At 40.6% G+C, this 25,376-nt stretch overlaps 1 protein-coding gene across 2 annotated transcripts in view; it reads right to left on the reverse strand.

Moving 5' to 3' along the window:
* ARAP2 (ArfGAP with RhoGAP domain, ankyrin repeat and PH domain 2) overlaps positions 1–25,376 on the reverse strand; it is a 325,755-nt gene that overhangs the window by 64,842 nt on the left and 235,537 nt on the right. For both annotated transcript variants that reach the window (XM_075858963.1, XM_075858955.1), the window contains exons 23-27: positions 17,381–17,528; positions 17,232–17,300; positions 15,049–15,129; positions 13,315–13,432; positions 7,866–7,991 (exon numbers count right to left, since the gene is read on the reverse strand). In XM_075858963.1, the coding sequence (XP_075715078.1) occupies positions 7,866–7,991; positions 13,315–13,432; positions 15,049–15,129; positions 17,232–17,300; positions 17,381–17,528 (542 nt within the window). The remainder of the gene's footprint in view (positions 1–7,865; positions 7,992–13,314; positions 13,433–15,048; positions 15,130–17,231; positions 17,301–17,380; positions 17,529–25,376) is intronic.

The following is a 25,376-nucleotide window of genomic DNA, read 5'->3' on the forward strand; positions in this document are numbered from 1 at the left end:
ACAGTCATTTCCCATTTTATTGACTTGTTTCAAAGGAAATGGACCTACTGCCCCTTAACATTGATTTACTGTAAGCAACTAAAATCTACTCCTACAGAAAATTTATTTATATACTTTGTATACCAGAAAGACATAATTAGAGCTGATCTTGCATCTTTAGGGATTAAGTCTCACTTAACAGGATTTTTTCTTAAATTGCCATTACACTGCTAAATGTGAGAACATTTGTTCCATTTACTTGAGATTTTATTTTATCAGTGATAATCTGCTGGCAAGACAATTAAACACGAACAAATTGCAATACATTTAAGACAAATATTGGGAACATAATTTGTGCTTTGGAAATATATACTGTAGTGGACAAGCCATACATTTTTTATTTAGCTCTTGAGCAGAAATCACACTTTGCAAAAGGCAACAAAAAAAACATGGAATATTGTTTAGTCATGAATGATAATAAAAATAAATGATCGTGTATAACTAAATGCTGCAGCAACAAACTAGCAATTTAATAACACTTAACTATTTATGATCTAAATATATACTTTAGTTAGGGCCGGTCCACATCAGCGTTGGCTTTCCGTTCCGGGGTTCCGTTGGAGGTTTCCGTCGGGTGAACTCCTCAACGGAAAGTCAAACGAAAACCTTAGCTTCCGTTTGCATCACCATTGATATCAATGGTGACGGAAACATTGCTAATGGTTTCCGTTTGTCAACATTCCGGCAGGTTCCCGTTTTTTTTTACGGAAACAATAGCGCCAGAATCTGCCTGAAAATTCCTTTAGGGCTTTTAAAAGTCAGCTTTTTTTGCAGTGTTTTTTGCCATGTTTTTTTTTTTACATTTGAATCTAATGCACAAACCGTGGCAAACAAAGAGATTAATAACATCTCCCATTGATTTCAATGAAAGGTCATAGGCGGAAACCGCTCCAAGAAAGAACATGACTTTTTTTTTCCGCCTGCGAAAAACTCGCCTCTGCTTCCCATTCAAATCAATGTACCCCCATTGCCTCATATGGGGCTTGTATTTACGTGGATTCCGATGCAGTTTCAGAAGTCAATATCAGCTACGTACACCTTTGAAATTGTTTTTTTTTTACTAAACAATGTTTATCAGTGGGATTGGTGCAACTTTCTAGATACTTTTTATTAAAAATTATTTTAACTTTTTCAGATACAGCTGCTTTGTATTCTGTATACAGAGTAGTTTTATCGTGCGCTGGGACCTGAATTTGTTTGGTCTGCAGCACTGACGAGTTCAGTGTCAGCGGGTCCTGCCTGTTTCTGACATGCAGGATCCACCTGTTATCCAGTGGCATAACTATCGCTATAGCAGTCATAGCGGTGCTACAGGGCCCGCGGTAAGAGGGGGCCCGTGCCAACCGGCCTGACACAATTATGTGCCGTGCCGGGCAGCATGGGCCCCCTCATTTCAGGTGGCATCTCTAGCACAGGGCATTTGGGGCCCCGAGAGACTGCCACGTTTACTTGTATCTGCACCCTTAGGACGCAGATACAATTGAACACTATTGCAGAGCAGGGAGCAAGCTCGCTGCTCTGCCGCTTACAAGGCTACAGGCCACATTACGCCTGCAGCTTAAAAGGCGCTGCGACAGCATCCCTGCACAGGACGGAATGATATCACTGGATAACGCCGGCCTATGCAAAGGTCCCATGCCAGGCTGCTGAGGAGGCTGTGGAACAGCTCCTTTCATCGCGGGAACGGCGCTAGGTGTGTATAAGGGTATTTCATTTGTTTGGGGTGGCACTATGTACAACGTGGGTCCGTGTGGCACTATGTAAAGGGGGGGCTCACAGGGCTGTGTGACACTATCTACAAGGGGGGTATGTGGCACTATGTACAATGTGTGGCACTATCTACAAGGGGGGTATGTGGCACTATCTACAATGGGGGGTTCTGTGTGGAATTATCTACAAGGGGGGCTGCGTATGGAATGATCTACAAGGGGGCTGCGTGTGAAAGTATCTACAAGGGAGGTATGTGGCGCTATCTACAAGGGGGGTTCTGTGTGGCATTATCTACAAGGGGGGCTGCGTATGGAACGATCTACAAGGGGGGTGCGTGTGAAAGTATCTACAAGGGAGGTATGTGGCACTATCTATAAGGGGGTTTGTGTGTGGCACTATCTACAAGGGGGGTTGTGTGCTGCACTATCTGCAAGAGGGTTTGTGTGTGGAACGATCTACAAGGGGGGTTGTGTGTGGAACGATCTATAGGGAGCTGTGTGGCACTAACAACAGGGGTGTGTCAAGGTGCTTTAAGTTTCGGGTCAGTTTTTTTAAATAACTATTATAATTATGAAATAACATAATTAAGTGCTAACTTTTTTTTATAATATCTGTGTACTATTTGTTACAATTTTCGTAACCCTGTAACTAAAGGTTAATAAAAGTACACTTGGTGGCATAGCTGGTTTTTCACATTGCACACAGAACTGATAAATGTTCATGGTCAGGAGGGCAGGGGATGTGGCGGTGGGGGGTGTTGGTTGTGGGGGCGGGGAGGCCCAGTCAAACATTTGCTATGGCGCCCTCTTTCCTAATCATGCCCCTGCTGATAATCGATCACATCTATGTTATGAACTTAGATGTGATTGGTAACAGCTCGATCCTGCTGGTCAGAGACACAGGCCCCGCTGTCACTGAACCAGTCAGTGCCGCTGACCGGACAGATTCAGGTCTTAGCACACGATACAGCTGCTCTGTATATAGAATACAAAGCAGCTGTATCTTAACAAGTAAAAATAATTTTCACTAAATAGTATTTAGAAAGTTGCATAAACACACTGGTAGACATTTTTATGTATAAAAAAATAATTAGTTCAAGGGTGTATGTAGCCTTTAAGGGAGTAAAGTCTGATAGAAACATTCAACAAAAGAAGCCTTGTGCTCTAGGAAAGATGGTATGTATTAGGTGTACATATGTTCTACAGAGAGGGAGAAAGGCATACAAGGCACAAATCATATCTTCACTTAACACAGTAAAACCATTCCAACCTGTGATTTCAGTACTCTCTTTTGCCAAAGAAGTAGAATTAAACTATGCTCTATGTGCTCTATAGTTTGGTTTGGAGAATGGAGGTCACCTGCTGTAAGATTTGCAGGACATTCACATCAAACCAATTTATTTTGGTTGGCAAGTGGTTTAAAACTACTGTCAAAAAATACAAATAAATAAATGTGTAAATTTACTGTTGTTATATGCCAGTTTCCTTTACTTTCTAAAGCCTTTTTTGATTGTATTTTTTTGGTAGTGAGCAATGTCTGCTCAGAGTCCAATCAAAGAGCTCTAGTGTACCTTTTATCATTGCTAGTTCCCTCCTAAGCACCAGGGAAATTCAAACTCAATACCAAACAAAAGGTCAAGAACAATACTACAATCTCCCAGTACACTACTGCATGCATTGATAAGCCAATGATAACTCTCCTATTCCGTCTTGTGGAAGTGTATTGGTTCTCCTTGCGGAGATCCAGCTGATATAAGGAGTGTTAGGGTCAGTTCACAAGGCAGATTTTGCTCGGCTGGTGCCGGCGCAAAATCTGGCACCGAATTATTCCTCCCATTAACTTCAATGGGAGGTTCGTGTAGAATCTGCCTGAAAATCGAGCAGGACGCTTCTTTTCCCGCTAGTTGAAAAAAATCAGATATCGGAAAACAGAAGTGTCTGGCCCCCATTGAAATGAATAGGAGACAGAATTTTGTGGCGGAATCGGCTACAAAACTGCTGCCATGTGAGCATACCCTTACAGGCAATGCACCCTATGATAAGTATGCAAATTAGCTAGGTGTCTCTGGCTTGGCTGATATCCCTAATAAAAAGCTGATGTAATGGTGTACGGGCCCGTAGACTTTCTATTGAGTCCGTACGCTGTTACAGTCGGCTTTCTGAGAAAAGCCAGTCAGAAACCAAGCAGCTCAGCGATCACCTGAGCGCTTCTGCCATTTCGTTTTAGCGATCGGTGGGGGTCTCAGTGCTCAGACCCCCACTGATCAAAACTTTTTACATGTCACTATAACTTGTCAGAAGTTTTCTGAAAGTTTATCTACCCTTTAAAAAAATTATGTAATTTTGCTACGAATACAATGCAAAATTTGTTATTTTTCGTTCTTCAAACAGCGAGTAAAAATGTGTTGGATAATATCTTTCTTTTCTTTCTTTCTTTCTTTTTTTTTCCATAAATTTCATGTGTGATCATATTTTTAGAAGAGGTTGTAAATAGCAATTAAAACATTTATTGCATATGGTTGTTACTAATTAAAACAGTGTACATAAAATTGCACAACTGATTCACCCATATGAAGTATGTTGTTGTTGTTTTTATCACACAGTCTTAAAATGAAGATAGCTACCAAATTAATATATGAAGACAGATTTAGCAAAGCTGTACATCAATGAGAGGTTAACCATCTACCATAAGTTACAGGTGAGGTATACACATGGGATTGTGAAGGAATGTGAAACATAATAAACTGATCCCAGGAGAAATTCAATAGCTAGTTATATACACAAAGTTATTATATTTTATTTTTATCTAGCTGCAAATTTGATTTGTAGCACTTAAGGTTTCCTGAGTTCCATTCTGTGAATTTATATAAAACACAGTTCTAAAAGTTCAAATTCTAACAACAATATAAAGTAAAATTTATCAAAAATGAATAGCAATCTTAAAGGGCAATGCAACCTCAATAGGATTTTCCTTAGTAATTTATTAAATATCCTCAGGATATGGCATAAATGCCTGATAGATGGGGGTTCCACCTCTGGGTCCCCCAGTTATTAGGACCAAAGGGGTTTCTTGGCCTCTGTTCTGAAAGGTGAGTTGTCCACATCCTTGGTGGAGACTGATTGGTGAGCTTTCGTGTACATTTCTGATACTCCCATAGTGGGACCACCTCTCCACTTATAAAATATCTATGGTGGGAAAGCCCCTTAACTACTAGAAGTAAGATCATAGAGACATGTCAAAACAGAGGAGTGGTCTTATTTATGACTACACTTTTCTGGGACTGCTCATTAGTGATACGTCACTATTATCTATATTGCATCAGTTATTGTTTTATTGCTTTTTTTATGTTGTCTTAATTTTTATGCATTAAAGTTTTTTATGCATTTTTTTTATACACCTTTTAATTCTTAGTTGAGTATCACCACGACATATCGGCTGTGTAGTGTCTATGTTGCATATTCACATAGGTGACATATATGGAATGAATACAGAGCTGCCTACATAGATATGGAACAAACAATCCCTCTGGAAGTAGCGGTTCTAGGGAGTAAAGTTTGAGGGCCTTATATTTGCCATATGGAAATAGCATTAACGCTGTTATGCCACCACAAGACATGATGGTATATTGCAAAAATACAGTCACTCCTAGATCATAAGGGTCCCAAGTAGGGGCCACAGTGCCAGTTAGAATCCAAAATTCTGGCAGTCAGACCTCTACTGGTCATAATGTTATGGCATATCCTAACAATATGTCATAACATTCTAAAATGGCAACACAACTTTAAGTTGGTTGACCCATAATAGACTTTTATGCCAATTACACGTCACAGAAGTAAGATCAGTGGTGGTCAGGCAACTTGGACCCACCCTGCACTCACTCCTGTTCCCAAAAATGAGCTGGTCTTGGTCCTCGTGAGAAATAGTTTGGAGGCCATGCATGCATATTTATTATTGTAATAAATGAGTGAGATATAGAAATGACATTGAGTCCCCACCAATCTGTCTTTACCCATTAAATACATATTTCTATATTATTAAATAAAATTGGAAAACCATTATAATATAATATAGACAGGTGGTTCTGCAACCCGGGAAGAAAATGTTTTTCCTTAATGTGTATTATTATTGTATAAATGTGTATTATTATAATGTGTATTATTCAGGAAAGGGTTTGTTTTAGGTCTATTTTATGTAGTATTTGTATTGCTGAAACAGACATGGAACTAATGTCTGTACTTTAGCAGGTTTTCTCTAATTAAAGCGAGGTCTTTACTTGTCCTGTGGGTCTTTTTGGTCTTTGTCAGCCCTTGATCGATTATTGTTCCTGTTTAATTGGCAAAGTCTCTTGGATGTCATTGATCTATACCAAAGAATGAGCTAAAGGAACAAGTGAAATAAGTGCAAGGAAATCTTTCCTGCAAGAGTCCAAGGAAACTAAGAACAAAATGTAATAATGATGACTTTGAGATTCACTTCAATAAAAGCTTTAACATTTTAGTGACTCTCAAATCCTCTTTCTCATATTAGTCTTACAAGCAATATTGAACTTAAATACTGGATATAAATTGTAGCTGCTTCTAGCTAAAGTACACTCAGACTTTGATTTTTCTCAACCTGTCAGTTCTACTTAACACATATGGTGTGTGAAATTATGAGTGTATTACCCTGCAACAAAGAATCATATCATATAAAAATAGGTGAAAAACTGCATAAAAAAAGATCACTGATTGTCTTCTTTACATCCATGTGGATCATAGGCAGCTATTAGATCATTAACTATTTCAAGACATTTTGTTCCTTCTGCACAACCGACCGGCAGTATTAAAATAAAAGGCTGCAAGGAATTTTTACATTTTGATGCACTTTTCACTTTTTTTTTACAATTGGCCATGTTACTACAGTTTTTTTTAGTGTAATGCTGTATACCTAAATGAACCACTTGCGTTCTGAGGACAATATGTGTGCACACGGAGTCACTACATCTCTGTAATATGAAAAAAATTGTCACTCTGTGAGCTTCCATATTGTGCCGCCATATGGCACTGCATTATGAAGATATTCCCCCATAGAAGGAATGCTTGTATTGGAGAATACCTCCTTGATACAGTGTCCGATGGAGCATGCCACTATTCCTTTTCAGACAGATTCATGGGGAATCGCACAGGAAAAAATAGAATATGCCTCCATATGGAATCGAGGCAGATGAAAGTGCAGTAGGACCCCATAGACTGATATATGGATTGTATTACAACTTTGTAAAAATGTGGTTTGTACAGAGCTTTAATATTCATGTTTCCACAAACTAATGTGCAGCTGATTCTGTCTGTATCAACTGTCAGAGAAAGTCAAACTCCCGAATGCTTCCCAGGAGTCAGAGACAATTTATTACCATTTTTACCTTCCTGGTTATTGAATATGCTAAATATGCTGAGTATCATGTGCATAATATTGTAAGCTACATTGGTCCTGGCAGTAACATGAAACTGTAAATTACATTATGGCCAGATGTCCAGTAGAAGCTTTAGGGGGAGAAGAGGAGTGGTGAGGTGAGTATATGTATTTTTAAATTTATGTCCGATGTGGGGAATGGATGGCGCATGGCCACAGTCGTTGCACAAGAATTGTGGCGCACTGCCAGCGCTAAGTGTGTGCCTCCAGCAAGCGCTGCTTCCCCTTCATTTCTTACACAGCTCTGTACTACACAATGCCGTCACATTCGCAGCAGGTGTGCACGGTATTACAGCTTCCTTCTATTCAAGAGGTGATATTGTTGACATAATATAAATAGTACTCAGATTTACAAGCCTGTGCACCAATTATGTAAATATGACACATGTTCGATGGGATGATCATTTTTAAAAATGTTCCCCAGTGTGTTGTAAAGCAGTCTCTATGCTCATGACAGGCCTGAGAGATAAAGCCAAAGAACTGAAAAAAACTCACTGCCCTGTAGGTTATTATTGGAATACTTTAAATTATTATAGGACTTCTGGGCCGCACCAATTCTAATCAGAAAGAGGCAGAACTTTGAGGCTATACAGGAAAAATATTATTACACCTTTAATTAATGATCATTGTTAATTCATAATATTTTAAGAATAAAAATAAAAGCTTACCAATGTTCAACGGGTAATTACTTGTGTAAAATGGTTTAACAAGCAGGTAGGCTGCTCCAGGATCAGGAAGCATACTCCATTCTAGAACTGTAGCTAAAACATTTTCTTTATAGTGCATAGGACGTTCTATAAAATAAAAATACAAGTAAGGAATATGAAATAATTGCACTCACTATCTTATCTTTTTGCTTCACAAACATTAAAGTAGTGATGAGTGAGAAAAGTAGCAAATTTTTCCCCATCCCTTTGGCTAATTGATGGAGGTCCTGAATGATTAACTCAGAATGCCCGAGTATGATATTTGAAAATGGATTTTCTAAGCCAGACAACCCCTTTAAGGCGTAAATACGGGAAACACAGGTATGTTATTTCACATAAAGACCATACTCCCACTCTTACATGAATGCAAGTCAGGTGAGTAATCTCTCCTTTTATGAAGTATCTGTACTACTGTAGCTTACATATATAAACATATCACTGCATGCATTGAAGAAAAGTGACAACTGTTTTCAAAAGATACACATCACCTACCCACTGCATAGGTTGTTTATAAGGGAACCACCACATGTAGTCTTGTCCTTTGGACCAGGGCTGTGTGCATGTGTATAATGTATTAATTGTGACATAACTCTAAAGGTGGCCATACACATTAGATGTATGTCGGCCGAACCCGCCAATTTCGGGAGTAAACAGCCAACCATCTAACGTGTATTGCGGTGACACAACTGGATTCCAACATGCCCGATCCTATTTTTTGCAAGCAGACAAGCTGTGCTAAAAGAGTTGCATGCATGATCGTTCGGCCATCAGCTATCTGAAATATATGGCCAGCCTAACCCACGCCAGAGCTAAAGCATCAACCTTATTGAACTGCTCTCCCATGTAAACAATGGGGGGAAATGTTTGAAAATGTTCAACAACTTTTCAAAACGTTGGCATTTCTTTTCATAAACAATAGAATCTAGATAAAGGTGCATGTTAGATTTTATTACTTTTGGGATGTGTAAATTATGGGAATATTACAAATTTTGGGTTTTCCTTCTGTTTGCTATTATGATACTGTCTATTTGTGCAGAGCACTATTCAGCTACTATTCAGCTACAAAGAGGACCTGTCACCAAGATCAGAGGCTGGGATATATTTATGATTATGACTTATGGCCCTGTAATATTACTTCTTGCAGGCATCATGATAAGACTGATTACTGATATGCTGTAGTAGTGAGGTGTATCTGCTAATGACAGGTGCCATTTTGTTGAAGTCCTGCACATGATCAGTTGTAATGTTAAGGGTGTGTCGTGTACTAACTACCGGTAGTGTTGTGTCTTTATGTGAGTGTTCTGTGTATTCAGTAGATGATTACATAATATAATACAAGTACAGATAGACAAGTCTATCACCGAAAACATACACATATATTGATCATTAAACCTATATATATATACATATATATATATATATATATATATATATATATATATATATATATATATTTAAAATTCTTTATTTTATTCTTTCTTTATATAGGTGTCAAACGCAAAAAAAAACGACAACAACATGTGATCAGATATTAAATTGTAACTGATACCAATATGGTTCCATCTTACAATCCTGACACACGGAAACTGAAAAAAGAGAAGAGAAAGAGAGAAAGAGAGAGAGGGAGAGAGAGAGAAAGAGAGAGAGAGAGAAAAGTTCCTGCTGCACAGACATATACCTCCTCCTCTCCCAGCAACCATATTATGAGCCATGTTAGCCTCAACCTGAGGAGCCCCGAAATAGAATTAGATACTCATCAGATTTCTGAACTTTCATCCAGGGAACCAAATTTTATGGAATCTATCATATGCATCAATCAAAGAAGAGGTTAGATTTTACCTTTGTATATTGTTCACCTTGCCATAATTATAAAACATAACAACGATCGTTTATGTGTGATAACTGGGGTCTCAAAGTGACACAGAAGGAACAATAACGGATTCAGGTCCGGTCTAGCCCCAATTACTCTGCAAATAGTCTCCTTTATCCCCTTCCAAAAAGGAGATAGCAAATGACAGGACTAGAAGGTATGGAAGAGTGTGCCGATTTAATTTCCGCATCTCCAACATGTTGGATCAGCCGTTGAAATAAGGGCATGGAGGCGTGATGACACCCTATACCATCTGGTGGGTAGTTTATAGTTGGCTTCCTAGAAACTTGAGCTAAGGGAGGATTTATGTGTCAGAGTAAAAATTCTCAGTCTCTGCTCAGGGGTGAGGGAAATATTAAGATCCACCTCCCACTGAAGCATGAATGGTAGAGGTTTTTGCCCGGGAGGGTTCTGGAGAAGTGAATAGGTTGAACACAGTGTATTCCTAATCAAGTCTGTTCCCAAACACAACATCTCAAATGAGGTTTTATCTTGTATGTAGAAGTTTAGTGGTGGAAGGGACATAAAGAAGTGTCACAATTTTATTGATCTCCAAGGCCCCAATGGAGTAGGATCTGACAGGCTTATCAGGGAATCTGAGAAAGGCCATTGATTGTCTATTTGTAGGTCAGTTACTCAAAACTTACAAGGAGTCACCCAGGAGCGGAAGACAGGGTAATCCACTCCCGGAGAGAAACAAAGGTTACCCAGAATAGGGTACTTGGCAGAGTTACATGGAAGAAGAAAAGTGTACTCTAGGATTAGATCAGCATTGTAGTGACGGGGCTATAGTTTTATGGAGGCTCAGAGAAAATAAGTGTGGAGGCTCCAACCATGGGCATGCAGCCAATGAGACACGAGAGAAGCTCTGTTCAATTTGCACCCATGGTTTAAAAGATCCGTGTCGGCACTAGTCAATAACATGCGCCAGTTGTGATGCCAGATAATATGTTTCCAGATCTGGTAAAGCAAGGCCCCCCCTATTTTTTGGTTGACACAACAATGTCCACTTAATTCCTGCAGTCATGCCCACTCAAATAAATGATATCTGAATGAAGGCAATAGCTTTAACCCCTTAATGACCGCCGATAAGCCTTTTCACGGCGGTCATTAATGGGCTTTATTCTACAGCGCCGCTATTCCACGGCGCTGCATTAGAATAAAGTAAACAGAGCAGGGAGCCGTGAAATCTCCCTGCTCTCAGCTGCCAGAGGTAGCTGAGGGCTGGGGGTGTCCCTGCTCTGCCGTTTGAGATCGATATCAGTATCGATCTCACCCGTTTAACCCCTCCGATGCGGTGCACAATAGCGTGCACCGCATCTGAGTGGTTTTGGAGAGAGGGAGGGAGCTCCCTCTCATCCCACCGACACCCGGCGATACGATCGCCGAGTGTCTGTGTCTCCGATGGCAGCCGGGGGTCTCATAAAGGCCCCCAGGTCTGCCTGTAATGAATGCCTGCTAGGTCATGCCGCAGGCAGGACCTAGCAGATGCCTGTCCGTTTTAAACGGACAGGCAATAATACACTGTAATACAAAAGTATTGCAGTGTATTATAATGAGGATCGCATAGTGAAGTCCCCTAGTGGGACTAGTATAAAAGTAAAAAAAAGTTGAATAAAGTTAATTTAAAAAACTGTGAAAAAAAATAAATGAAAAACCCACTTTTTCCCCTTGCAAACTGCTTTACTATAAAAAAAAAAAAAACACAATAAAGCAAAAAAGTTACACATATTTGGTATTGCCGCGTCCGTAGCGACCCCGACTATAAATCGATTACATTATTTAACCCGCACGGTGAACGCCGTAAAAAATAAAATAAAAAAACTATGGAAGAATTGCTGTTTTCTGTTAATCCTGACTTTAAAAAAATGGGATAAAAAGTGATCAAAAAGTCGCATCTTCTCCAAAATGGTACCAATAAAAACTACAAGTCGTCCCGCAAAAAACAAGACCTTAAACAGCTATGTCAACGCAAAAATAAAAAAGTTATAGCTCTTCGAATGTGACAATGGAAAAATTTAGAAAATGGCTTGGTCATTAGGGCCCAGAATGCAAGCAGGGGGAAGGGGTTAAAAAAAGATTATAGAACTCTAATCGGCGGAGCCTGGATGAGATATAAAAGACGAGGGAAAAGATTAATTTTAAATGACAAGTGCCGTTTTGTTGAAGCTCTGCACATGTTCAGCTGTAGTGTTGAGGCTGTGTCGTATACTAACTGCCGGTAGTTTTGTGTATTTATGTGACTGTTATGTAATCATCTACTGAATACACACAGAATAAAATACAAGTAAAGATAGATAAGTCTATCACAGAAAACGCACATGTATATTGATCATTACACCTATATGTCTGTATGTGTATACTCTCTTCCCTCTCGCCCTCTTTTTTAATATAGCCTCACAATTATTGCTACAGCCAGTCATGACACATACTGTAGCAATGGACATAGCCTTTCTTGGACTTCTTATTCTGAACTTGCTGTAGGTGTTTACAGCCATTCAGTACACAGGGAAAACAAAATATAGCTGTCAGAATAACACCATTATAAAATGACCTGACCATAGAAACAATAAAAATTAGTAACAGCAAAACAGCTCACAGGTTCACTTTCAGTGCAAGGCCAGCTTTAGTTTTGTTTTGTCATCCCCGCATTTCAAGAGCCACAACGATTTTTTATAATACCATTAAATGTACCGTATATTATACTAAGAAACTTTTGAAAAATAATTCTGTGTGGTAGAATGGAAAACTAACAACAATTGCACCATTGTTTCTAGGGTTTTGTGATTATGGCGATTCCAATTTTTTTTATGCTATACTTCTTTTACAAGCTCAAAACATTTGTTAAAGAAAAATTGTGTAGCCATATGCTGAGACCCATAACTTTTTTATTTTTCCATCGATGGAACTGCGTGAGGGCTTATTTTTTGCAGGGAGAGCAGTAGTTTTTAATGGTACAATTTTGGTGTATAAAAAACTTTTTGATCACTCTTTGTTCCATTTTTTTGAAAACTAGGGAGCTACGGAAATTGCTTAGCTCACTGTCCTCTGCTGTTTCGTGAACACTTATTCACTTCTATGGGAGTTCTGGAAACAGCGCAGGAAAACGCCCTAAGTGTCTGATATGAAAATACCCCGTTAAATGTATTTTTATATATTTTTTTGTCCCATTAAGGGACATGAATATGCAATCGCTTGGCGCCCGGGGGGGGGGGGTGGGTCAATGGGGTGACAGGGGGAGTCCCCCCTCTAACAGCTTAGATGACGTGGTCACTATTGACTGTGGGACATACAGTAGGATTAAACAGCCGGGAACCTTGTTAGAGCCATACACCAGCGATGTACGGAGCAGGCTTAATCTGTGGGCCAGCTCCATACTCCCTCCCCTCCCTCTTGGACATGTACTTACATACTTTTGCGGAAAGGGGTTAATGATCAGGTTTTTCGAACATAACTCCAGATAATATGCCTCCATAGTGTATAAGTAGCACAACCAGATAATTTTTTTTTTAGATATAAATGCATAAATAAAACACATACCAAGTTCTCCATTCTCAATGACTTCAAATGTGATCCATAACATTTCCTTTGACAAGCTGATGTTTCTAATTCCAGCTACACACGTTGTGAGCTCTGCAGCTGCCATATTTGGTGAGACCTGTAACATCACAAAAAAATGCGCCTGTTTACAAGTCTAATACATGAAGCTTTCTTCTTTAATTTGTTCACTGTAATAAATAATATTTTATGTAACTGACTGGTATAATTCCAGCTTCAGGTCAAATGAGCTTTTTAGTATTATTTCATGTGGTTATTCTTCTTCTCCAGAAAGTGGGTGTTAGGTAGTTTTTATATGCCGCAATGCCACTGTAAAACTGTATCTCCCATATTCTAATACAGTGGTCCCACTGAAAGTCTATTGTCTGTGCATATCATCTGGTATTCCAAAATTTTACTGATAGATGTATTCAATTTCTATGTGTCCCTAGTGTATTTAAGAGATTGAGAATTAGATTGTGAGCTCTAATAGAGACAGGGACTTATGTGAATGATGTATAGCAATGTGGAATATAAGAAAGGAAATAAAGAATGAAAGAATACAAGGTATAACAACTGGTGCACGGGTTCTTCATAATTGTGGATGACTTTAGCTATTTATACAGAGTCCCAAGGAAAATGCAGTGCACCACATTTATAAAGTGTTTTAGACACTTTTTGCGATTCACCTGACAAGGGTAAGCAGAAAATGGGGCATGCCTGAGTGAAAAGGCGGCACGGCTTAAAGGGGTTTTCCAGAACCTGACATGTGATGGTCAATCCCCTACAGCTGGCAATACAAGTGACTTTTCAATTTACTCACGCTGGAGAATCTGTACGGCTTTCCCGATCGCATCGCGGGTCACATGACGCCAACCCCATCTGAAATTCACTCTTCCGGTGAATTCCCGTCCGTTCACTGTCCACACTTCCTTCCGGCCTGCTCGATGTACGGATCGTCATTACTGACGTCATGTACAAGGGTGGGGGCCGGATAGGTTCAATAATTCACACAGCATGCGTGGTTCGAACTAACTCTTTCCTCCACGCATGCTCAGTGCATTGCCTCCACTGCACCTTCATGAGTATTCTTTCTTCACACAAGCCCTGCTGACTAGACTGCACCTGCGCCATTCCCAGCGGCCAATGGAGAACCAATGTGTGGTCTTTCTGAAAACAGAGGAGGTGTGCTAAGCGGCTCTGCAGCTGGCTGAAATACCAGCTCTATGCATTTTGGTAAATGTAGTCTAGGCGGGACCGGAAACTATCGTGGACCGGAACTCCTGGATGTAAACAATCGGAAAAATTAGCAAGAAGAGGAATTGTGAGGAAAACATCAGAAACAAGAAGAAGGAATTTGGGGGGGGGGGGATATTGGAAGATATTAAGTGCGCCCAGACCTTTTTAAAAATTTGAAATTCGGGTCGGAAAACCCCTTTAAGATGTGCCAAATTGAGGCAAAAATTTCCTGCAAAAAGTGAGCCAACCAAAAGTTGGTGTAAAGTTAGACAGAAGTGTCCAAAGATTTGCTAAATTTATCATCCAGAATGAGCCACTGTGATAAATTTGGTGCATCTAGTCTAATCTTCCCCATTGTGTTATGCTGAGTGCAAGCCTATGACACAGATACAGTATATTGCATGTCCATATTGTTGATCCCTATACACTTATATTGAGATATACAATGATATCCACATATCAGAATTTGTTACAACCGTGAACTACAGAAATAATTACCCTTATAATAACACACATGTTGGGGTCTTTTCTTTCTAAAAATACTTCAAGCAATAAGTCTCCAGACTGTGGAATCTGAATCTGAAATACACAAAGGAATAATTTATTTAATATTTTATTGAAGAAATAATCTAATTCCTCTATTTTACCCAAAGTTGGGGTAGAATACAGAAATAAATCTAGGACATACTGTACATAAAATGTGTTACTGGATATTTCTTTATTTTGGCAATGGAGGGGATAACTTTTTAAATAAAATCACTTTTTAATAACTATGTACAAATATATCAAAGTTCAGTACAGTGATCCAGTATTATATTTGCACACAGAACTGAACTATAGTATCCTCTACGTCTAAAGGAAAATAAATTTCTACACGCACATAAACTGTTTCTTTACTGTAAGAGAAGTGAGATTATGGAACTCTTTTCCATGGGATGTTGTCATGTTTAATTAATTGAACAATTTTAAAAGGGGTCTGGACGAGAGTAATAATGAAACAAGTTATGACTACCAGATTACTGATCATTGATCCAGGGATTTATTCCAATTGCCATATTTGGAGTCGTAAAGAAAATTTTCCCCTAAATGAGACAATTGATGAACTTGATAGACTTGTGTGTTTTTTAACCTTATTAGCTATGTTACTTTTTTACTATGTAATATGCATTCTTGTTGTAAGCACTTGCTAGAGATGTGTACTTTTATTATAAGAGTTTGTTTACCGATCATTATATACTCTAAAGATATTCTTGTTATACCCCATCCTCTTTGAACCCATGTGCCAATGCCACATTTCATCGAGAAATGTGTCCTACAGCTTTCAAGGCATCTTAAAAAAAAACACTTGTATATTAAATGTGTGGCCTGCCAAACTAGCTACTGCATGTCTCTAGTATTATCAGTTGCCATGACAGTTCATATGCCAACAGGCTTAAATTACAAACATATTCCAATATTCAAAACTGATTATCTTTCTATGGTTCTGATGACTCCCCTACTTAATACAATAGATGTTTTTCAACAATAATTTATTGCTAAAGAGATCCGGAATCATTCCTACCACTCCCTGAACTAGCCTGTTTTATATCAGCATTCTTCTATACTCCTCCAAGCCACCTCTAACTTGCATTTTTAATCAAAATATTCCAGGTTCTGTCCACAATCTTGTAGAAATTCACTGTCTGCAGGTAGTAGTTTTGGTAATTACATGTCCCATGCCTTATCCAGGCGTCACATAGGGAGGTGGTGTTAGAAAACATCTATTTTAACTATATAGATAATTCTAAATTGTGAGCAGAATGCTGGAGAGCCACAGATGTGGGTTTAAGGCACAGGACAAACATAGAAAAGGCTGCAGAGCGTTCCCCTATGCAGCAGCATGCATGTTACAAGCATTGTGCAGAACAAACTCCAGCCACTGTAGGAAGAAACCAGATGAATGCCTGCCATCAGTCATACACCCTCTACAGAAAACAGAAAGCAGCCTGGAGGAAATTTAATATCAGTAAAATATTCAAGGCTATGCACGTTTTTGGTTGTCAACCAGTTGGTTGCTACAGGTGAAAACTGACATGGGAAACTAGGGTTAACATCAAAGTTTCCTTTAAGTAATCATGGGAGTGTCAATGGGCTTTCCTTTTAAGGATTACTTATGCTAAAGGTGCATAATAAAACATGTATACAACTAGCAACTACTGTACTTCAAATGCTATGCATGAACATATTCTATGGAGTTGAATTGCTCACACAGTTGGCTTTTCTAATATATCAGAGCTTGCTCACTTATATGCTCAGCAGCAAAGCTCCTGGGTTCATATACGTATATAGAATTCTCTGTAAGTATCTAATTTAGGAAGCTGCTTTACACGAACGCAAGGGTCTCCTAAGGTTATTTTTGATATTTCATCCAGTATGCTTCTCTGCACAGATGAGTGACACTACTGAGGATGTAAATGAAAGGGGTTTGAGAGTAGTGGCCTCTGAAAAATCCTCTTAGGGAACTCTTCTTAACACAAGGAATAATACAAGTAGATACTATGTGCTCTTCTAGTTAAACAGCAAATGCTGAAAGCGTAGGACACCATTAATTGTAAAGCTAACCAGTATTGACTTACATATAAAATTATACATTTTAAAATTTTATTGCATATCATATACATAAAAAATTATATGCATGTCACCTGAGTGTCATTCCATTTGGTAATAAAACGGTTTTCTATATCCATTTGCTGCAGTTGTTCCTGTGTTACCTATTAAAAAGGAGGCACATAAGTAACAATACGTCATGCTTCTGTTCGTAACAGTGAAATATAAATGAGACAAGTCTTACATCAAAAATCTCAGCAAAAAGACGGATCAGCTGATCTACAACGCAGACCTCTGCATCATGCTCTTCGTTGGTTTGAAAGAGGCAAGGAGCAAATGCTTTCCCCAAAGTGTGCGCAGAAAGGTGATTGACGTCGGAACATTTTTGTATTCTGTTGCAAGACAAAAACATAAATTGTTAAGAATGATCACTGAGGGCATTTGGATGATTTTACATGTTGGACAAAATCATGGAGTGTACCTTCAGCGATCAAACTTTGATCTATATCTTCTTATAATAAATACTTGAATTATTAAAATGTTAATCATATTTCAATCTATTCAGGAAGCAAATACAATATAGAGGAACAGCGGGTTACATGAGTCTACACTACAGTAGCTCTTTGGTAGTAAATTTCCAATCCCGAGAGTTATAATCATTTTTTAAAAAAACACCAAATTAGATAACCTGCATGGTCCTTAACCATGGCCTGGGGATCTCATCCACTACTGGTGTTGGTTATGACAAAGGATGTTTGACGCATAAACCGCCCTGTGATTTTCTTGTGCCTCTGCGGGTCACATCTTACTCACACCTGACCAGCTTGTCCGAGCTGTAGCACACCCTCCACAGAGGTTGCCCTTTGTCACTATTGCACCACCGTGGAACCTCGTGGCAGTAACCAGATACCTTTCACGGGCAGCTTTGTTGACAGATAACAACTGGCAGAAAACCAGGTAATCTAAAAGTGCACAACAATGAGGGGAGGTATCAAAATCCAAGAAGGTGTTCAACAGGTAAGGGTATGTTCACACGCAGTGGTTTCAGATGTAATTCGGGCGTTTTACGCTTTGAATTACTCCTGAAAAAACGCCCCTAATATGCCTACAAACATCTGCAATGGGTTTTACGATGTTCTGTTCCCACGAGCCTTTACTTTACGCGTCGCTGTCAAAATACAGCGCGTAAAATGACAGCTCGTCAAAAGAAGTGCAGGACACTTCTTGGGACGTTTTTGGAGGCGTTTTCATTGACTCCATTGAAAAACAGCTCCAAAAACGGCCGTAAAAAACGCAGTGGAAAATGCGAGTTGTTAAAAAAAAGTCTGAAAATCAGGAGCTGTTTTCGCCTGAAAACAGCTCCGTATTTTCAGATGTTTTTGGTCACTACTTGTGAACATACCCTAAGGGTATGTGTACACACACTAATTACGTCCGTAATTGACGGACGTATTTCGGCCGCAAGTCCCGGAGCGAACACAGTGCAGGGAGCTGGTCTCCTAGCATCATACTTATGTACGATGCTAGGAGTCCCTGCCTCGCTGCAGGACAACTGTCCCGTACTGTAATCATGTTTTCAGTACGGGACAGTAGTTCCACGGAGAGGCAGGGACTCCTAGCATCGTACATAAGTATGATGCTAGGAGCCCAGCTCCCTGCACTGTGTTCGGTCCGGGACTTGCGGCCGAAATACGTCCGTCAATTACGGACGTAATTAGTGTGTGTGCACATACCCTAACAGAGCAGCAGGCCCTACTCAAACATTCATAGAATGTCCCTGGCCTCCCTAATATACCGCCTATTTAAGGACCTTGTGCAAATAGCCTTTACTGGTGGAAAGGCTTTTAAAAACTTTACAGGCTACTGACTTACAAAGTTCAACAGATGTTACATACAGGCATAAGTTGTTCACTTTCTCATTATGAGGAGGAGTAGAAAGCAGCAGTGCACTAAGCTCAACTTCAGATAGATACACAGAGTCTCTCATCTGGTATTTCACACCTCAAGCACCCTAGCCACACTTGTAAAACAACCCAGTCTTCAACTACAGGACTCAGTAGGATTGGAGGACCAATTTAGTCCTGATATTGGGGCCTGGAGGCAGAGCATCACATTCCTCTGCACTCTTACTCACTGTGGGCACACACTGCCCGGTGTAATGTCCGTGGCTGAGGGCCGTCAGCTCCAACCTCCCCCTGACAGCTGCAGCTACGAGTCGGCAAGCGCTGGCCCCAGCCTCCTCCTCAGGAGACACCCACTCACCTCAGCCGGTTCCCGTAGGATGCGCGCGCACGCTCGTGCCTGCTCTTAAAAGGGCAGCGCTCACCAGACATTCTGATGACCCTTGACCCGTGAGTACCCTGGACTATAAAAGGGGTCCAGCCCCCTGCTTCTATGCCTGAGCGTTGTTGTTGTTCCCTATAGTTTGTCTATGTGATGGCCTCCTAGTGAGTTCAAGTTCCTGTTCCTGTACCTGTACAAGTTCCAGTTCCTTTACCTGTTCCAGTTCCTTGCATTTCCATACAACCCTGGTCTAGCACTGTGTTGTGCCAAAGTCGTGTCGTGCTGTTCCACGTCTGACCTGCTTCACCTCGCCTGACGTCTACCTGCTGCCTAGTCCAAGCCGAGCCTACCTTGCTACTGTCCGAGCTGCCACAGGTACCCTATACGAACTATAGACATTGGGTCCACAGACCCTTCGTGACACCCGGTACTGGTCACTGTGTCATCTCTCTCACTCGCACAGACACTGCCTCCTCTCAACAGGATGACTCTCTGAAACCTGTCTGCTCTCCAACACACTAACAGTACCTGTGTCTCAGAAATCTCTTTCTCTCCTCCCTTCTTGGTGCTAGGCACGTACTGTTCTGGTTGGCAAATGGAGCACTCATCTTCCTGCTAATAAAGCAGTGAAGAATCAAAGAGGATAGCCACTAGAAAAATATGGGAGATGCAGTAGAGACAGAAAAGCAAACACAACAGAGGACTCTCAATGAGTATGTACTAATCACCCACTTGCACTTGCCCCCAGATTATGAAGTGCAGTCCTCTGTACCACTATTTGTGACCATGATCCACTCCAAGAGTTCAGGAGTTTTACCATTCTACCCCCGCATCTCTCTAAAGGATTCCCTAGCACATTTCATTAAATCACTCATAGCAGTAGCAATTGTGTCAGTTATAACAGAGAGTGTTATTGTGACTGTTTACCGTCTGGACAGACACACTATTTTCCTTCCTTTGCAGTTTGAAAGCTCCCTGAACTATGTTATACTGTACCTAAGTAACTAGTGGGGATGGAGCTGTGTCTTACAGTCATTGCCTCGCTCCTGATGCACATGCGTCGTTAAATAAATTATAAAAAGTCTGAACCTGCAGTAATACGCCCTTCCATCTGTCCCCTAGTTTTTTCCCATGCCCTAAATTAGATTTGGTAGATTAGCAAGAAGGAAGGGAAAGAAGGGAGTATCACTGCAGGATCCTACTACAAAGGTTTGTTTGCTGTCTGTTACCATGGAGACACCTAGGTCTGTATAGGGGCTATAAATACGAAACAAGAAAATGTTTTAAGGCTTTGTCCACATCTGCGTCGGGGTTCCATTCATGAGTTAGACTTTTCCGTCAGAGGAACCCATGAACGGAAACCAAATGGAATTCATAGCTTTCCGTTTGCATTACCATTTATTTCAATGGTAACGCTTCCATTGCTAATGGTATCCGTTTGTCAAGGTTCTTCAAGGTTTCTGCTTTTTTGGCGGAATCAATAGCGTAGTCGTAATATAAATTGATATATTGTATCTTATAGTTTTAGGCTGGGGATACATTGCGCTTTGGCCACGACATAGGTCACAAGGCCAAAGATTATTATATTCCGTAGCCTACATGGCAAGTAACGACAGTGAATGTGTTTACAGTCATTTTACTTGCAATGTAAGCTACTGGACAAAGCGATTTTTTGCCATGGGACATGTGTCGTGGCCAACGTCGACGTGTACCCCCAGCCTAGAACTATACTATATATCAATATATATGAGATAGATGGATGATAGATAGAGATAGATAGACAGATAGATAGATAGATAGATAGATAGATAGATAGATAGATAGATAGATAGATAGATAGATAGATAGATAGATAGATAGATAGATGATGATAATATCTTTATATATCTATCTAAATTGCAAATTTCTTTTGTTTTATACAAATAAAGATTATAATTATTTCTATCTACCTATCTCTTTATAATCTAATTTCCTAAAAATAGTCATTTTGTGGGTGTTGACAGTGTTTTAGCACTTCAGCAAACCAGCCTTGGAAAATTTGCTCTCCAGAACCCAGTTTGTAGCCCAGCGTGTAAGAAATGCGCACACATTTAGTATAGCTGAAGTCGGCAGAAGTTGCCAAATATGTATTCAGGTGTGTTTACGCAAAAAACATCACCCAAAATTACATATTCACATATAATTTTTTTTTTTTCCCTTTTTTCCTTTTACATTTTTTAAAAAGTAAAATATATCACCTATTTTTTTACACAATATGGCAGCACAAAGTGTTCTGAGAAAAACAAGGCCAAATACATGCAGGTTGGAAGAGTAATAGAAGAACAATTTGCTATTAAATTGGCTAAAAATCTCCTATTTTCGGTGCGGATTGCGCACTGAAATTTCACTACAAATTACAATATAACTCATGTGAATGAGGTTTACCTTTTTTTGAAGGATGGAATAGCATAGTAGACTCTGCTATTCCATCCTGAGGGATCCTGCAAAAAAATAAAACGTATACCGCTCCTGACAACACTATATGGACAGAGATGTCAGGAGCTTCCGAATTCCAGAGTCCCCAGGCAGAGAATCACAATCACTCTGTCCTTGGACTTTGGCCCTGAGGAAGCTCCTGACATTACTGTCCAAATATGGAAAATATGGACATCAGGAACAGTGCCGGAGTCCCTAGGCAGAGCTTTAGTAGAAGCTCTGCCTGGAGACTCCAGCCCTGGGAAAGCTACTATTTATGGACAGTGACTTCATAAGTTTCCCCAAGGCCATTCCCCGGGCAATGTATCCCACTGTATGCCATACAGTGGGATACGTTTTGGCTGAATGTAACAAAACCGGTGAATTAACTGTTATTAAAGGGCATTAACTGGTCATGTGCCTGACCCATGGGTTCGTTCACTGTAATTTACATCAGTACCAAAATCAGTTAACGCGAATAACGTACAAATGTGAATGCACCACTTTCCTTGCCAAAACCTTGGTAATGGGGGGGCTCAGACTCCTTGGCTGTATGGGGACCTGAAATTCCTGATGGCGGCCCTACCATGCACAATGCCAAATGTCATCTGTGCAAATGTATAGTGGCAATCATGACATTTTATAGAATAAGAGTAATAGTTTGCCCTTGATTTTCATTGTGTACATTAGCTTAACCCCTTGGCACACCAGGACGCAACTGTCCGTCCTGGAGGCCAGTGTCTTAGCGCACCAGGACACACAGTTACCGTGCGGTTCCCAGTGCACACTGTCAGTGACAGTGTGCAGCGGGAACTGGGAGGTCAGCTGTCCCCGACAGCTAACACTCCCCAGTCACCGGCAATAGACCCGTAAAAGCATACAGTGCCACCGATTACATTTTTTTTGCAAATAAAGTGTTAAAACCGTTCCCGGGACTTGTAATTAAGTCCGGGAACAGTTGCCATCGTTCCCCCATCACTTTCCCATGTGACCAGCAAAGGACCAAGAGCAGCGGTCCATTGCCGGCGACTGTTGTGATTGGTGGGTGTATTCAGACCCACCAATCACAATGGGTTTTTCACCCAGGGCGGGTGAAAAATACCGGATAAAGGCTCTGATCTCTTTGTTGGTGAAGAGAAGTTGGAGAGATCAGAGCCTTTGTGTCATTGTAATGACGGGGTAGGGAGACAGACAGGTGAGCCCTAATCTACCCGCCACTCAGTCCCTGCCTACTTGCACGGCCTGTCCTAGGCGAACAACTGGGTGACGGTCCCTACGCTCAATATGTGTACGACAGACAAACAGACAAGGGTATACAGAAGCTAAGGGAAATGGGGCAGTTGCCCACGGCAACACCGTGAGCAACAGGAGTAGTGAACGAGCCGAGTCAAACCAGGAGTGTACGAGGTACCAAACGCAGAGCAGGAGCGTAGTCAGTAAAGCCAGGGTCAACATGAAGCAAGGTCAATAATAATAGCAGGAGCAGCAGAGCCAGGAAACAGGAAAGAATCACAGGCACAGACAAGCAGGAGATGAGGGTATAAATAGACCGAGGTCGGGAGGTAGAACCGTCTGGCCAGGCTGTGATAAGTTCTCCCACTCCTGAGCCTACCAGCCTGAGTGGTAGCAGATCGAGTCACTCTATCAGACCTAGGAGCAGGTGCAGACAGATTACCCACGGGCGTCGACACAGAAGCTGTGTCTGGCAGATCCATCCTTCACAGTCATGTTGTGTGCCCAACACAAAGTTAAAATCAGAATTAATACCTAAATTTCTGCTCCCCTGTTACTAGTGTGTAACCCCACATACCTCCCAGTGTATAAGGGAGATATCCTTTTTTTTTTCCATCCATAAAACACTAAAAATAATGTCGTTGTTAGGTAGTTGTCTAGGTCATCTACGTCAATTCATTGCGTCAGTTAGTCAGCGTCTATCCGTTGTGTCAGTTGTCAGTGACAAATTGACACTAACTAACAAGTGATGTGACTGACGCTATGGATTGACACTGTCATTCGCGTCACTTTTCAGTTAGTGTCAATTTGTCACTGTCAAGTTATGTTCACACGCAGTCAGCAAAAACGTCTGAAAACATGGACCTGCTTTCAGGCGAAAACAGCTTCTGATTTTCAGACGTCTTTTTAACAACTCGCGTTTTTAACGCCGTTTTTACGGCTGTTTTTTTAGCTGTTTTTCAATGGAGTCAATGAAAAACGCCTCCAAAAACGTTCCAAGAAGTGTCCTGCACTTCTTTTGACGAGCCATCATTTTGACAGTGACGCGTAAAATAAAGGCTCGTGGGAACAGAACATCGTAATTCCCATTGAAAGCAATGGGCAGGTGTTTGTAGGCATATTAGGGGTGTTTTTTCAGTCGTAATTCGAGATTGTAAAACGCCCGAATTACGTCTGAAACCACTGCGTGTGAACATACCCTCAGTCGCGTCACTTGTCAGTTAGTGTCAATCCATCCCGGTCAGTCGCGTCACTTGTCATTTAGTCAGCGTCAGTAAGTGTCAGTTAGTAAGTGGTACTAAGTATAATAACAAAAAAAATAATTGTGTTTGTCAGTGTTAGGCGAAATTCACACGAACGTATGCGTTTTGCGCGCATTGCAATTCCGTGTGTCATAAGTGTTTGGTGCGTGGGTGCGTTATTTTCACGCATATGCCATCCTTATGACACGCGGTTTTGATGCTTAGAAACTGCAATGAATGTGGTGATTTTTTTTTTTTATTCATTTATTTAACAACTGTAGTGCGAATCATGCGCGGGACACGGAAGTGCGTCCGTGTGCCATGCACGGTTTTCACGCACACATTGACTTTAATGGGTGCATGATGCACGAAAAACGTTCAAGTATAGGACATGTCGTGAGTTTTACGCAGCGAACACACGCTGCGTGAAAATCTCACTGTCCGAACGGCCCCATTGAGTTACATAGGCCCGTGAGACGCACGTGATTTTCACGCGCGTAACATGGACGTAAAATACACTCGTGTAAATAAGGCCTTAGTGTTTAATGTTTTCTGTGAAAAAATTGTAAAAACCCCAAAAAACTTAGTGTGTCAGTGTTAGGCTGGGTTCACACGACCTATTTTCAGGCGTAAACGAGGCGTATTATGCCACTTTTTACGTCTGAAAATAGGGCTACAATACGTCGGCAAACATCTGCCCATTAATATGAATGGGTTTGCCGACATACTGTGCAGACAACCTGTCATTTACGCGTTGTCGTTTGACAGCTGTCAAACGACGACGCATAAAAATACAGCCTCGTCAAAAGAAGTGCAGGACACTTCTTTCAGACGTAATTTGAGCCGTTCTTCATTGAACTCAATGAAGCACAGCTCAAAATTTACGGCTGTCAGAGAAGCCTCGCAAAATGCGAGGAGGAGCAATTACGTCTGAAACGAGGCAGCTGTTTTCTCCTGAAAATAGTCTGTCATTTCAGACGTAAAAGCCAGCTAGCGTGTGCACATACCCTTAGCGTTAGCAAGCGTTAA

Source organism: Rhinoderma darwinii, chromosome 1, assembly GCF_050947455.1.
Source record: "Rhinoderma darwinii isolate aRhiDar2 chromosome 1, aRhiDar2.hap1, whole genome shotgun sequence".
NCBI classification, from domain to species: Eukaryota; Metazoa; Chordata; class Amphibia; order Anura; family Rhinodermatidae; genus Rhinoderma; species Rhinoderma darwinii.